At 40.1% G+C, this 13,602-nt stretch overlaps 4 protein-coding genes across 17 annotated transcripts; 2 read left to right on the forward strand and 2 right to left on the reverse strand.

Annotated features, from left to right (window-relative positions):
* LOC124208173 (pyrimidodiazepine synthase-like) lies at window positions 1-3,645 on the reverse strand. 12 transcript variants are annotated; one of them, XR_006880323.1, is made up of 9 exons: window positions 3,367-3,645; window positions 3,182-3,287; window positions 2,896-3,118; window positions 2,692-2,830; window positions 2,497-2,612; window positions 2,290-2,422; window positions 2,016-2,117; window positions 523-1,919; window positions 1-157 (listed from the first exon to the last, which is right to left on the reverse strand). XR_006880323.1 is itself a non-coding variant. In XM_046605921.1 (7 exons), exons 1-6 carry the CDS (start codon window positions 3,503-3,505, stop codon window positions 2,291-2,293), a joined length of 855 nt encoding a protein of 284 aa, XP_046461877.1. In that variant the 5' UTR covers window positions 3,506-3,645; the 3' UTR covers window positions 194-2,230; window position 2,290. The 12 variants fall into 12 exon arrangements, 2 of the variants coding, with proteins under 2 accessions (XP_046461877.1, XP_046461876.1); XR_006880322.1 differs by having other exon boundaries at window positions 523-769; window positions 2,016-2,230; XR_006880319.1 differs by having other exon boundaries at window positions 530-563; window positions 645-2,230.
* A 158-nt stretch (window positions 3,646-3,803) lies between these two features.
* LOC124208174 (60S ribosomal protein L10a-like) lies at window positions 3,804-5,202 on the forward strand. Of its 2 annotated transcripts, XM_046605922.1 has the most exons (5): window positions 3,804-3,941; window positions 4,175-4,330; window positions 4,542-4,690; window positions 4,750-4,922; window positions 4,978-5,202. In XM_046605922.1, the coding sequence occupies exons 1-5, from the start codon at window positions 3,937-3,939 to the stop codon at window positions 5,146-5,148; spliced, it is 654 nt and encodes a 217-aa protein (XP_046461878.1). In that variant the 5' UTR covers window positions 3,804-3,936; the 3' UTR covers window positions 5,149-5,202. The 2 variants fall into 2 exon arrangements, with proteins under 2 accessions (XP_046461878.1, XP_046461879.1); XM_046605923.1 differs by lacking the exon at window positions 3,804-3,941 and having other exon boundaries at window positions 4,315-4,475.
* Window positions 5,203-5,327: 125 nt separating this feature from the next.
* On the reverse strand, window positions 5,328-7,729 carry LOC124208172 (F-box-like/WD repeat-containing protein TBL1XR1). Of its 2 annotated transcripts, XM_046605919.1 has the most exons (10): window positions 7,524-7,729; window positions 7,249-7,394; window positions 7,016-7,175; window positions 6,672-6,943; window positions 6,441-6,602; window positions 6,195-6,377; window positions 6,051-6,125; window positions 5,693-5,986; window positions 5,529-5,630; window positions 5,328-5,472 (listed from the first exon to the last, which is right to left on the reverse strand). In XM_046605919.1, the coding sequence occupies exons 1-10, from the start codon at window positions 7,579-7,581 to the stop codon at window positions 5,446-5,448; spliced, it is 1,479 nt and encodes a 492-aa protein (XP_046461875.1). In that variant the 5' UTR covers window positions 7,582-7,729; the 3' UTR covers window positions 5,328-5,445. The 2 variants fall into 2 exon arrangements, with proteins under 2 accessions (XP_046461875.1, XP_046461873.1); XM_046605917.1 differs by having other exon boundaries at window positions 5,529-5,986; window positions 7,524-7,696.
* A 67-nt stretch (window positions 7,730-7,796) lies between these two features.
* Window positions 7,797-11,542, forward strand: LOC124208171 (intraflagellar transport protein 80 homolog). Its single transcript, XM_046605916.1, has 13 exons — window positions 7,797-7,979; window positions 8,062-8,234; window positions 8,300-8,580; window positions 8,675-8,911; window positions 8,978-9,102; window positions 9,238-9,486; window positions 9,546-9,916; window positions 10,044-10,191; window positions 10,265-10,436; window positions 10,526-10,648; window positions 10,740-10,879; window positions 10,986-11,109; window positions 11,272-11,542. Exons 1-13 carry the CDS (start codon window positions 7,885-7,887, stop codon window positions 11,317-11,319), a joined length of 2,286 nt encoding a protein of 761 aa, XP_046461872.1. The 5' UTR covers window positions 7,797-7,884; the 3' UTR covers window positions 11,320-11,542.
* Window positions 11,543-13,602: the final 2,060 nt, after the last annotated feature.

The following is a 13,602-nucleotide window of genomic DNA, read 5'->3' on the forward strand; positions in this document are numbered from 1 at the left end:
GCGGAAATTTTCTTCGTTTATTCGTCAGTACGTGAGAAGAGAACTCAAATCACTCAAACTAAAAAAAGTGCAAAATTACAACAAGAAGATAAAACAAATAAATACTGTTACAAATTTTCCTGAGATTGAATGGTTTCCATAATTCCTAAAATCAGACCTAAAAGAATTATTAAAATAATATTAGCATACACTCGAAATTTAATATGTATGCAATATTAAGTTGTCATCCAATTTACAAAATTAAATTTTGATTGCCTAAATCTTACATAAAATAAGAAAATATTTAACATAAATTAACAAAAAGGGTAAAATGAGGCAATTACAGCGAATTACAGTCAGCTAAGGGACAACCTTTGCCATAATGCCATTCTGATAACGAACGTTACTAAAATTTACACAAAGTGCAAGGAAATTATTAAAATTTTCTTTCAGATATGTGTGAAAAAATTCTGAATTGAATTAAATAAATAGTTTATAAAATTGAAGATTATAAATATTAAAGATTCAAAAAACATTGCGCACTGAATACTTGCTCTTCAAGATGACATCCTAGAGCCTAGAACCTTTAAAGAGGCAACGTGAAACTTCAATAAGGCATGAGTGTTGAGCACAATCAACTAAAAACTTCAGAAACCAATGTTTACTTCATTCGTTGTTTTCACTGTCGGAACAATCTTTTTATATGGCAGTGCTTGGCTTTTGGAACTCCTTAGTCCTGCTCGCAAACATCTCAGAGCAGAAGACAAAGGAAAAGTAAACATTCCTGAAACTGGAGAAGAGTGTGGACTAGGAGATGCAAATTTCGAAATAACCTGCTCAAAAGCTCATTTTGACCAACAAAAATCTACTTTGGAAGATGCGGTTAAGGTCGCTAAAACGGAAATCGAAGAAAAGCGCATACTTTAGGATGACGCGAACTAAGAGGTTAAGAATTTGAAAGCGGACTTCGACCAACAAAAATCCAAATTAAATGAAGAAAAATACGCTTTGCTGGATGCGGTTAAGGTCGCTAAAACGGAAAACGACGTGAATTGTCGACTTTTAGAACAGGCTAACACGAGGCTGACGGAACTGAAAGCGAACTTTGATCAACAAAAATCTATCATCGATAAAGACAAATCCCTTTTGGTGGATGCGGTTAAGGTTGCTAAATCTGAAACTGAAGAAAAGTGTATACTTTTGGATGAGGCGCAAACATAGTTGACGAATTTGAAAGCGCACTTCGAAAATCAGAAATCCACCCTTAAACTTAAAATATCCGCACTAATGAATGCGGTAACCCTTGCTAAAGCTGAAACAGAAGAAAAGCACAGACTTTTTAGATGAAGCGAACGTCAAAATTGAAAATTTTAAAGCGCACTTTGACAGCGAAAAATCCATCCTCAATCAAGATAAATCCGCTTTAGATGATGCTGTTAACTTTGCTAAACTAGAAACCAGAGGCAAATGCAGACTATTAGATGAAGCACAAATCGAGTTGACTAAATTAAGAGCGCGATTTGACAACCAAAAAGCTATTCTCGAACTCGAAAAATCCGCACTAATGAATGCGGTTAACCTCGCTAAAACGGAAACCGACGAAAAGTCCAGACTTTTGGATGGAGCAAAAAACGAGTTATCCATCTCGAAAGCTCAATGTAATCAAGAAAAATCCGCGGTCATGGAAGTAGACCAAAAGATTCTGGAATTAGAACGATAATTAAACTTGTGCAAAGAAGATTTCAAAACTTTGGCGGAACAATCTCACAATAAAAAAGAACTGCTATTGAAATTAACCGATGAGAAAAATGAAGTTGCACAGTCTGCAGCCACTGCCCGACAACAAGCTGAAGCTCTTGTCACTGAACAAGCTGCAGCACTGACTGAAGCTCTGAAAACATTGAAACAAGCTGTAAGACGTGCGAAAGAGGAAGCACAATCTGATTTGTCAAGACCGGAAGATAAAGAAGATCCGGTTGGAATAAATGAAACTTTAGAGGAATGGTTAGTCAAACATGGTTTGTTAACTAGAGTACCTCCAAAGACTTGGATCCAATTACTGGAGCACTCTGGGTTTTTGATAGAAGAAAAGGCTTCGCATCTCCGAGAAAAAGCTGATAGTCTCTTCCATCATGATCCTGAAGCAGGCGACCACGCAAACAACCAGAATTAAGATACGTTTTGAAACAACCGTAGGGAAGAGATGCTTATTTAAAATGTTTGTGGTCTGAATACTTCCAGTTTAATCTTCCTGATTAAGCATTAACTGTATACTTTCCATTTTGGAATAAAAAAATTTGTCTTAACTACTTTATTTATTGATTTCCATGTCATATTCCGGATTCCCAGCTAGAAAACTTGTAATAAATTTTGCGTGATTTTCAGGAGAAATGAAACTTTCTTTGACCGCATCGTCTTCTTTCATGGCATCAAACCACTTTATCTGTTGTTAAAATTATTTTTGTATGATGAAAAATCACTACACACATGCTGTAATGGTCTTTAAAAATTATTTACCAAAGAAGGATAATTTTCCATTTGAACTTTTAGCATCCCATGGCTCAAAATAGGCAATGAAGGCAATCTCTCCATCCAAGGCCATATCATGTAATCTACAATCCCAGGATTCTGACCTAGAATCAAATCATTTTCATGAATTTATTTAAAAATAAAAATTAATAAAAAAAATTCAGCTAAATGAAATCTACCTACCTCCAAAAAATTTTATTTCTCGTTTTGCTAGGTCATCTTCGAAAATCTGTAAACCCTTGTGGATACCAACAATTGCTCCTTTCCAAGTGGACTCATCATCCAAACTACAGCGGTATAGTTTATATAAGTTACTATTGACCTAATGATTTGAGAATATGTATCATTTTCAAAGAAAGTATTTGAATAAAAACAATTTTTTAATACCGCATTGAACATTTCAATCAAAATCCTGTCTTGTGCCTTGCGAAAAGGATCAGTACTGTTCAGCATTGGTGAACTAGGATACACTTCATCAAGATAGTCGCAAGTGATTAAACTTTCAAATATCACTTTCCCATCAAATTCCAAGCAAGGAACTTTGCCAAGTGGATTTCTAGCAAAATACCAATCAGGCTTTGCAACCAAGTTTATATTTACAACCTCATTTCTGAAAAAAACAAAGACAAATGATGGAATAATTTTTGGGGTATTTACAAAAACATTGGCTTACGGAATTCTTTTGGCAGCTAAAACTAGTCTGGTCCGCTGAGCATATGGGCAGAATTTCATATTATACAATCGCATCAGACCTGGTGTTACTTCAGGACATTTTGAGCCTATTGTCAATCACAATGAAAATATCACACAATGTTGCTGGGATGTCATGTAAAGCAATTAATATCAAGTCAAGGTTACCTGGAGCAAGATGTTTGGTTTCAGAAATAGGAAAAAATACTCCACTCATGTTGTTGTTTGATCTAAACCAAGTTTTCGAACACAGAAAGATTTCAGATTTCTCTACCGCCCTCTTCGCGAACGTTCTAAGAATGGACATGAAACTTTAGCTGATAAGTAAGTTGTAAAGGCTATAAAGGCCGATTGTTTATTGATATTGGACTGCGCAATTTAGCTTTCTTTTAAATTCAGCCCGCCAGAGCAATACTACCGCTACCGGTACCTGAAGCTGCCTGAAGCATCCTGAAGCTGTCTGCTACTGCTTTAAATGTGGAAAAAGGTCACGATTACCTAAAAAGTAAAATATAAAAATATAACATAAATAATAATCGGAATTTTAAAAACCAATCCGTATATTTTAAACTAAGAATGATACTATTTCAAAATAACTTTATGACATTTCTTCTTTTGATTTGGCAACTATGAGGGAAAGGAAGAGAAGAAGAAGGACATAAAGATATCCGACAACATCTAAGTTCGGTCCTTCATTTGGAAGCGTTTGTTCCAAGGGACTTGCCAAGGCACTTCACCATGTCGTAAGTTATCGTTTTTAACGTAAAACATCTTTTAATTTTAAACTATTGTTTATTGTTGGTTGGATTAAGCGTTGAAGTAGCTGTTGGCAAACTATTGTATTATGTTAAAAGTCAAAATCCTGTGCTATTTAAAAAATTCATTAAAAGTCAACACGGTCGACATTTGGTTTCTCTGCATGGAATGGCGTGTTCGGTTTTCAATATGTTTGCATTCATTTATATTTTTTGCACAGGTCCAAGGTATCTCGTGATACGCTGTACGAGGCTGTCAACAACATGTTGTCGCAGTCTAAAGAGAAGAAGAGGAAGTTTACCGAGACTGTTGAAATTCAATTTGGTCTCAAGAACTACGATCCCCAAAAGGATAAGCGTTTCTCCGGAACCGTCAAGTAAGAACTACAAACCCACATTGTTGGGGAGTTGGACTTTAGTCTGACGATGACCCTCACCCAGGGTCATTTTAAATATGTGGGGAGGAATTTTGACGCAAGTCAATTTTCCAAACATTATGCAAGGTTTTATGCCTTGTGGTTGGTATTTGGAATGGCTTGGGTTTTAGTATAAGGTAGAGTCAAATTGTTAATTGTCATATCTCTTCAGGCTTAAGCACATCCCCAGGCCTGCTATGAAAGTATGCATCTTGGGAGACCAGCAGCATTGTGATGAGGCCAATGCCAACAACCTTCCTTGCATGGATGCTGAGGCTTTGAAGAAGCTTAACAAGAACAAGAAGCTTGTAAAGCAATTGGGTAGGTTTTGATACCTTTTTCAAGTGAAGCGTAACTAATCCATCACTTTCTTCATACAGCCAAGAAATATGATGCTTTCCTCGCCAGCGAGGCCCTTATCAAGCAGATTCCTCGTTTGTTGGGCCCTGGCTTGAACAAGGCTGGCAAGTTCCCTGGTCCTCTCACCCACTCTGATTCTATGGTTCAGAAGGTGGAAGAAGTCAAGGGCACCATCAAGTTCCAGATGAAGAAGGTATGTTGGTACAACTAGTAGATTTTCGACACGAACTAAACGTATCCATGTATAGGTCTTGTGTCTCTGCGTTGCTGTCGGACACGTCACCATGTCTGCTGACGATTTGGCCCAAAACATCCATTTGTCCATCAACTTCTTGGTTTCGCTGCTCAAGAAACACTGGCAGAACGTTCGTTCCATTCACATCAAGACCACCATGGGAGTTCCTCAGCGCTTGTACTAGTTGTACCACGCATGTGATTGTTTGCAAATAAACGTGAACAATTCGCGAAAGAAACTTTTGTTGTTTAAATGTCTTTAAAGTTAAATAATAAGATAAAAATAATTCATTAAAATATTTGAAAATAATTGTTTAATTTATAGAAATTAAAACCTTAAATAAACCTTCAAATTTATCCATATAAATTGAAATTTTTTATTTTGTTTTTCCTTAAATGATACAAATGATGTAATGAACCTTAAAGATAATAAGAATCATGAAACAACTGGAATTGCAGAAAATGTTGAAGCGTTGAATTATTTATTTTCGCAAGTCCAAAACAAATACCTAGAAATGAAAAAAAATTAAAACAAATCGAATGAGTTAGAAAAAACCAAACTTACACTTCCGTCAGAAGCACTTGCTCCAACTTTATCGCCCCGAGAATTCCAGCAAACTTCAAAAATGCCTCCAGTTCCTTTGTAACTGTGTAACAATTGCCCCGACTAAGAAAAATAGAATAAAGATGTAGTTTGTTTAGGTTTTCAACTTTGAAACTATTATGTACCTGAGTAGACCAGATGTGTACACATTTGTCAAAGCTACCAGATGCTAGGTATTTGCCATCGGGAGAAAATGCGACACTGTACACTGGTTCGGTGTGCTTGGTTAAGGTATGAATACACAACCCACGCTCGACGTCCCACAATCGAACGGTCGAGTCAAACGAAGCGCTAGCCAAAATCAGATTCATGTTTGGGTTATTTGTTCCAGGGCCGGTAGGACTCCATTTTATGGTGTAGATTTCCTTGTTGTGTGCTTGCAAATCATGAACACAAGTGTCTTGTTTCATGGACCATATCTAGGAAAAGGATCGGACACATTTGATTTGATTGTCTTTTGACAAGAATGAACTTGCACATTACCTTGAGCGTCATATCGTCAGAACAGGAAGCCAAAAGATTACCCTGAGGATCCCACTTAATAGCGTTTACTTCATTCTAGAGAAATAAAAAATATTCCTTTTTTAATCATTCACAAATTCGCAAGAGAAATTAGAATATTGTTACCGTATGTCCTTGGAAGGATTTGGTTGGCTTGTCACTGCCCAACTTACAAACATGAATACACTGGTCAGTGGAGCATGAGGCAAAACTGACATTCGACTGCCAATCTACGTCGAGTGCTGGGGCGGAATGGAAAGCAAACTGCTGCGTGCACTGGCCCGTTGAAGCGTCCCAAATGATGGTCGTCTAATGAAAGAAATACATAAATATCAACAGTTTTCGTTTAAAAAAATATAAACTTAGGTCTACTTTGTCGACTCCAGCACTGAGGATATAGTTGCCCTTTTTGTTCCATTTTAGTGCGAAAATAGGTCCTTTATGCTGTCCCAGAGTGCTAGCTAATCTTCCATCAGTTGTCCAAATGCGAGCATAACCATCGTAAGAGCCAGTTGCAAGAAGAGTTCCATCACACTAAAAAAAAAAGAACACTGTTATTACACAGCCAACTATTTGGCGCTTAAGGTATAAGAAATAACATACATTCCAGTCAAGTGAGGTGACATCTTTGTTGCTCGGAACTTCAGTTCCACCCTTCTGAATGCAATGCCTAAGAACAAGTTGAGTTGGTGAAGACGAGTTGTCATTCATGTTCCAAATCCTGGCAGTACTATCGCCAGAGCCGGAAGCCAATAAATCAGTTGTCGGGTTCCAAGCGCAGATGAAAACTTCAGATTCATGGCCACGAAGTACAGTTGATTTGCTGGCAGGTATCTCTACTCCTGTTTCCTCTTCCCGGCCTTCATTGGGGTTGGCTAATAAGAAATAGTTAAAGGGAAAATAAGTAAGCAGTTCAGGGGATCAAGGAAAAGTATTGACTATCTTACGATAGGAATGCATGGGTTCATCTCCATTGGAATTTGGTGGTTCTGTCTTTACCACTTGTGGTTTCTGATTGTTCTGCATTTGCTGTTGACGACTTGCAACAACATCAGGCATCACAGCATCAATGAGTGATAAGCTTTCCATGGGTCGTTCAGAACCATCCTGAAAACCAAAAATATAAAAGAGTAAAAATGTTGTGATAGACAAACTTTATCATATTTCAATTGTCACACACATCTCCAACACTGATCTCAGCTTCTGTGTATTGTAAACCCTTCTGGATGATGGAGAGAAGGGCTGCTGGCGGTACCAAAGCTCCATTGATGTTGGATTGTGAAATATGCGACTCTATGCCAAAGGTGTAAGCAGAATGCTGAAAACCTATTTGAAAGAAACGACGCAGTTGTTAAATGCACTTGTCGAAATACTGCATCCAGTAAAAACTCATCACAGTGACCATTCCCATGGACAGTCGACTTAAAAACCCAAACGAAATGGTGATGCTCTTACCGGATTCTTGCAAATATCGGTACACCAAGAAATTAACTTCATCACTTGAAAAACTCATTTTTTAAAACACAAACATAGTAGAGAAAAATTACTAAGTTATTTATCAAAGCGATTCTTTTTTCGCTTTTTTTTTGCAAGCTTGCAGGACTCGGCTTGAGGTTGCGCTAAAGAGCTTCTCCGAGAATCCTTCAAAGTCACCGTTAGCTAACGCCATCTATGACCAGAAAACCAAAATTGGATAGAAAAATAGTAACCGTAACCCGTAACAACCGATTTCAAGCACAATCACAAACACACGTTAAAAAGAAAAAACAAATTTACCACTTTCAAGTGTAACGCTACAAGCTACAAACGTGTAAGCATGCACTTACACGACAGAGCAGCCATATCGTCCGTTCTCCCGGAAAATATTTTGTTCATCGAATGGAATTCTCAAATCGAATACTTCACGTACAGGTTGGTATAGTAAAGCACCAAATCGGTCGTTTAATTTAACCTAACAATTAAATTAATTGTTTTCTCCTGTCAAACGCGTTAGTGATGATCTGAAAATACACTCGTGGGATGGCTCCGCCAAGGACAGTTCAGCCAAGACGATCACGCTGAATAAAGGCACTCACATTTTGGATATAGACTGCATGAATATCAGTCAGCAGAGCATCGACCAACGCAAAAGATCCAGTGAAATGTTTGCCATTGGAACATCAGATGGTAACAAGCTATTTTCCCCAATTATTTCATTTAAAAAAAAATTATTCGAACGTTTTTCTCCACAGGAAAATGTTACATAATGCACAAGTCGGGCCGAACGGAGAGGGTTATTGATGCTCACAAAGGAGCAGTCATGAATGCCAAATGGAATCACGATGGCACAAGCTTACTGACATCAGGCGAAGATGGCCAACTCAAGATATGGTCCAGAAGTGGAATGCTGAGGAGTACGCACACACAAGCGGATTCGCCCATCTACTCGGCTGTCTGGTCCCCATTCTCTACCGGTGTTCTCTACTCTTCCGGCAAACTGATGACCATCCAGTCCTTTGCAACCACCAGTAAGGTCAGATAAACATTTAGCGTATATCTCAACGAATAACTTGCCAAGAATTTGTTGTAATTTTCAAAACTAAATCACGATGAAATAACTGTACTAGACTCTGCAGTGGAAAGCCCACGACAGCGTTGTCCTAGTGGTGGCCTGGAGTTCGATATCGCATTTAATCGCTAGCGGTAGTGAAGATTGCCACTTTAAGATTTGGGATCCCGTGGGCCAGCTGTTGTTCAACAGCGACCCTCGACTCCATCCCATCACGTCGATCGCCTGGTCGCCAGACGGAGCCTTCTGCGCTTTCACGACATTTTCATCCGTCTGCGTCTCATCCGCTTACGGGGTATCTAAATCTTTCCGCCTATTATGCCTTTTAATTACTCACATGAAATGTTTGATTGACACACAGAGCGATATTCTCGAGGGCTCTATGGAGGGCGATGGAATTTCGAGCGTCTGTTGGTCACCGGAAGGATCCCAGTTGGTGGTGGGGAATTCGACTGGAAGAATCCAAATATCTCATCTGGTCAAAGGGTGTGTATATACGCAAAGTAAAAAATAAAAATAATCCATGCTCCGCTATAATCCATCATTTTCCGATTCGAGTTTTTGTTGGGGGGATTTTTAAAAACTTGACAGATTAATGAATGTTGAATGAAAATCCCATAGGGGGCTGACTTGGGGAAACTATCACGTGACCAAGATGGCTCCCAACACTCTGGAATTGCGTGATCATTTCAACGAGACGGTCGAGCTGCTCGAATTCAGAGACGACGTCCTCCTCTGGTCCTTCAACTACGGCCATTTCCTGGTGGCCAGCCAGACGCATTGCCTCATCCACAAAGAGAACGGCTGGAACAGTCCCATCACCGTCGAATTGCGGGACAAGTGTCCGCAGTTCATCAAACAAACGGAAAAGTAAATTAAAAAAAAAAATTTAATCAAATTGAATGAAACGACATGATTCATTGGCTCAGATATTTCCTGATAATGGATTGCGGCATCCTATACGTCTTCTCGTACGACGGAGCCCTGCAGGGAACGCCCAGGATCTCCAATCAGCGGCTGACGATGCTGACGGCCGATCACGTCACGGCCGCCAAAGAGGTGATAGCCGCCCGTAGTCCCAGCGACGGCAAATCGATCCACTGCTGTCACTACCGCACCGGCAAGCCCGTCTACGGCGACAAGCCGCTGGCCCACAGCGGAGGACAAGTGACCAAGCTGGAACTGGATCCCGGCTCACCGTCGGGGGATCAGCTGTTGGCGTTCACGGACACGGCCCGCGACCTTCACCTGCTTTCATTATCGTCGGGCCTCAACCGAGTCCGTTCTTCTCTCAAAATTGGTAGTTGAACGATTATACGAGTGATCAATCACCAGCAGCAGCCAACCCTGACCCAACCGAGTTCGCCGTTTTATTCTTCCGACTGATGTATAACTGTTTTTCCTTCTTTTCTTTTCTTTTTTGGCAGCTGGAGGTGTGACGTCGTTCGCCTGGAATTGCGATTGTTCCATGCTGGTTATGGTTAGAGAAGAGGAACTGTGTGTGGTGCCTTACCCGCCGGCCGTGCCCAACGATCCAGCATTACTCGAAAAGTTCACCATTCGTCAAAACATCCGGTACGTGTCAGTTGGTCCAAACCAAAAACCAAATATCTCGCAAATTTTAAAATGAATTCGAATTTTAAATCAGAGAATACGGAAAGCACGTTACGATCGAGAGCTTTACCGGACACCAGGTGACGCTGCAGCGTGGCGATGGGCTCACCTTTCCCGTCTACCTGTCGCCTTATCCGTCCAAGTTGCAGCAATTCGTGTCCAACGGCCAATGGGATAGCGCCCAGCGACTCTGCAGTTCCATCAAGGTAGTATATTTTTCCTAACGACAGATTGATGCCCAGTATCTAATATTCTAACACGTTGATACTTTGTCTTTTTGTACGCACGGATGAAGATGGAAATTCTGTGGGTCTGCCTGGCGGCCATGGCCGTGCATTATAAGCAGTTGGACGCCGCCCAGGTAGCTTTCGCAGCCCTTCGTGAGACGGATAAGATCCTCTACGTCGACGCTATCAAAGTAAAACATAGATTTGCGTGCTGCTTCTTCTCTTTCCCATTCACTCAAGTTGTAAAACGATTTTTCTTTTTTTCTTTTTCGAACCGTCTAGAAGATGAACAACGTGGCCATGATCAAGGCGGAGACGGCCCTCCTGCAGAACGGACGGACTGAAGCTGAAACTATCCTGCTCCAGGCTGGACTGCCTCTCAAAGCCATCATGTTGAATTTGCAGCTGTTCCAGTTCGAAAAGTGGGCCACTCCTCAGTTTTTTTATATTCTAATTTGCGCAACATCCGACTTTTTTTTTAATTGAACAAAAAACAAAAAAATCTTTTTCTTTTATCCAATTGGGCAGAGCTTTAGAGCTGGCGGTCAAGCACGATTCCAACATCGACGTGGTGGTCGCCTATCGGCGCAAATACCTGGAGCAATTCAGCTGGACCGAGACCATTCCCCGCTTCATCGAATACGCCAAGAAAGTAATATACGCGCACATACTACTACACTACTCGAAAATCATTAGATCGGATTATACAATTAATGATTCAATAACCCGGATATTATTACGTTACTATACTATTCTTATATAGCTGATGGGCAGACTGAATCTTACAAGATTTCTTTTGGGTCTCTGGCAATAGGTCGACATAGACTGGGATGCCATTGAAGAAAAGCTCATGGACGAATGATGATGATGATGACCCTGGCAGAGTGTAGAAATAATTCCACCACCACCAAGATTTACATACCAACTTGACTCTGCTGATGCCACTGCCCGTTGATGGAGCGTTGCATGCGCCAAAAGAATAGACAAACCACGCAGGCTCATTTTCTGACGAGTCACGAGTATTTACATGCAACAATACAAACGTTTGTGTGTGTGTGTAGTTTCTCCTACAACACAGAACCCAACATTTCCCGCAGCTCGTGCTTTCAATTCATCGGCGTCGTTTATATGAAGACATTTCACAAAAGAGCTAGACGGCCTCCGTGCGGTCGCCAGTGACCCACAAACAAAAATCGGAGAGAAAACGACCCTTGACAAACAAATACCTAGTTCCAGAGTTTAAACGAATTGAAGAAAACACTAAATATGTGTAGCCACAAAGAGAATCGTTAAATCAACCATATTAACTAGCTTTCATACGTACGATAAGTAAGCGCAATTAGATACTTCCTTACAACCGCTTTGACCTTAAGAGTTGAACCGCGTCTACTCATATGTTAGACATCGCTGCCTTCTTGGACGGCAGAGCAAAAAGGAAGAAAACAGAAACGTGAGCTTTCAGCTTAGTAAAGTGCACAGACAGACGAAGAAAAGCCAAAAACAACACACGTATAAATAGTCAACAATGACCGACGGAGCCGTTTTTAATAAACGGCGGAAAAGCCAAGCTCGCGCAAACACGCACAAAAACAAACGAAAATCATCAGAATCGTTTTCGGTTTGAGTAGATTTAGCTTTACCCAAACTTTTAAAATAGCCAATTCGGAATCTTTTTGGATTTCTGCCAACACACACACACACAGAGAGAGAGCTCACAGCACCATAACCGTATATAGCACATACACATCTTTTTGACTTGGTGAATGGTGATGCTGTGTTGCGGTGTTATAAAAGTGTGTGCGCTAGCAGCTATATAATGTCGGCCGTGTCTGCTGGACCATCGACTTTATTTCGTTGGGGACCTTGACCGGCCAAGAGTTATAGAGTAGAGATGGCCAGCTAAGACATTGTTTATTGCGCTGCGATTGCAATCGCGATTTATCTTCGGCTGGAGGAGCAGATGATGCGCGTCCATAGTAAGCGCAATCAATTTAACCGATAAGAGAAAATTACATCTTCGCCGATGTGGTGATATCTCCAACGGGGGTTGGTCGAGTGGTCAAAACCGGACAAAACGGATCTTGTAATTTTAATGGATTTCGGTCCATATGTTGCTTTGAATAAATTAGAAGAATAGCCAAAAACTATTTGAATTAATTTTCTCGGTACGATATTGATTTTGAAAAATGTTGGCTGTTGAAAGAAAAATATATCTAGGTCGTTATAAGATTGATGATTCTTATTTATTCCTTGGGAAAACAAAATAAAAATGTTTTTCAAATTTATGGAAAAGGCTTGTCTTTTTGTTTTATTTCTTTCCGGGGAAGTTGCGTATTCTCTTGTTTATGAACGCTGTAAGCTAGCTAGAGTAGAGACTGTAAAGGATATTATAAGGATCCCATCGCATAACGGAGCGATGGATCTCTCGTTAAGATTATTCGAATATCAGAAAATCGGCGCGGCGTGTCGAATTTGATTCATTCATCGAATGTGCCGCGATATAGTATCGACCCACAGGAAGAGAACACACACATATGGATATAATATATGCGGGTGAATATCGAAGCCAGCCAAAAGGTCTCTCACATGATTTATGCGGCTATAATGTACTATACGCAGCGCTGTATAGATTTCCCCCCTCCGTATTCAATTCCTTTTGGGTGTTCCTTTTTGGCCTCAATTATATCCGCCACAAAACTATCCGAGGGGGAAACAACAAAAATATAGTTATAAATAGAAATGTCTCATCCATGCATAGATTTCGACTTCCCAGCCCCTTGATTCTTAATTAAGCGGTGGGAGAAGATTCTTATAAGATCAAATGCTGTCGTACATTTTTTTATGCATCATTTCATCCAATGGGGTTGAACACAAAAAAAAATGAAAAAGGTAGGTCTTTTATTTTTTTCCTTATTAGACGTGAGTGCCGTTAGATCTTTTATTATTCAGGGGTGCGCGGGAAAAAAAAGAAATGAATCTCTACACGCCGTAGGTGTCAAAGAGTGTAGACGTCAGCAGCAGCAGAAATAATTGAAGTTTTAACAAAAGGGGAAAGAAAAATTTGTTGAAAAGAAAAAAAGACCATCGCTTTTTTAAAAAAAAATGTTGAACAACAAAACATACGGACGGCCGGCGTCCGGCGTGA

This window comes from Daphnia pulex, chromosome 11 (assembly GCF_021134715.1).
Source record: "Daphnia pulex isolate KAP4 chromosome 11, ASM2113471v1".
In the NCBI taxonomy this organism is placed as follows: domain Eukaryota; kingdom Metazoa; phylum Arthropoda; class Branchiopoda; order Diplostraca; family Daphniidae; genus Daphnia; species Daphnia pulex.

What these genes read in the sequence shown, in the direction of transcription:
- LOC124208173 (XM_046605921.1), bottom strand. Translation starts at nt 3,505, where the DNA reads ATGTCCATTCTTAGAACGTTCGCGAAGAGGGCGGTAGAGAAATCTGAA. An exon ending in AGAAATAAAATTTTTTGGAG is followed by an intron (nt 2,613 to 2,691) that starts GTAGGTAGATTT and finishes ATTTGATTCTAG; the next exon opens with GTCAGAATCCTGGGATTGTA. An exon ending in TGGAAAATTATCCTTCTTTG is followed by an intron (nt 2,423 to 2,496) that starts GTAAATAATTTT and finishes TTTTAACAACAG; the next exon opens with ATAAAGTGGTTTGATGCCAT.
- LOC124208174 (XM_046605922.1), top strand. An exon ending in CGTTTCTCCGGAACCGTCAA is followed by an intron (nt 4,331 to 4,541) that starts GTAAGAACTACA and finishes ATATCTCTTCAG; the next exon opens with GCTTAAGCACATCCCCAGGC. An exon ending in TCAAGTTCCAGATGAAGAAG is followed by an intron (nt 4,923 to 4,977) that starts GTATGTTGGTAC and finishes ATCCATGTATAG; the next exon opens with GTCTTGTGTCTCTGCGTTGC.
- LOC124208172 (XM_046605917.1), bottom strand. Translation starts at nt 7,581, where the DNA reads ATGAGTTTTTCAAGTGATGAAGTTAATTTCTTGGTGTACCGATATTTG. An exon ending in TCACCTCACTTGACTGGAAT is followed by an intron (nt 6,603 to 6,671) that starts GTATGTTATTTC and finishes TTTTTTTTTTAG; the next exon opens with TGTGATGGAACTCTTCTTGC. An exon ending in AATCCTTCCAAGGACATACG is followed by an intron (nt 6,126 to 6,194) that starts GTAACAATATTC and finishes TTATTTCTCTAG; the next exon opens with AATGAAGTAAACGCTATTAA.
- LOC124208171 (XM_046605916.1), top strand. Translation starts at nt 7,885, where the DNA reads ATGCACTTACACGACAGAGCAGCCATATCGTCCGTTCTCCCGGAAAAT. An exon ending in ATATCTCATCTGGTCAAAGG is followed by an intron (nt 9,103 to 9,237) that starts GTGTGTATATAC and finishes AAAATCCCATAG; the next exon opens with GGGGCTGACTTGGGGAAACT. An exon ending in ACCATTCGTCAAAACATCCG is followed by an intron (nt 10,192 to 10,264) that starts GTACGTGTCAGT and finishes ATTTTAAATCAG; the next exon opens with AGAATACGGAAAGCACGTTA.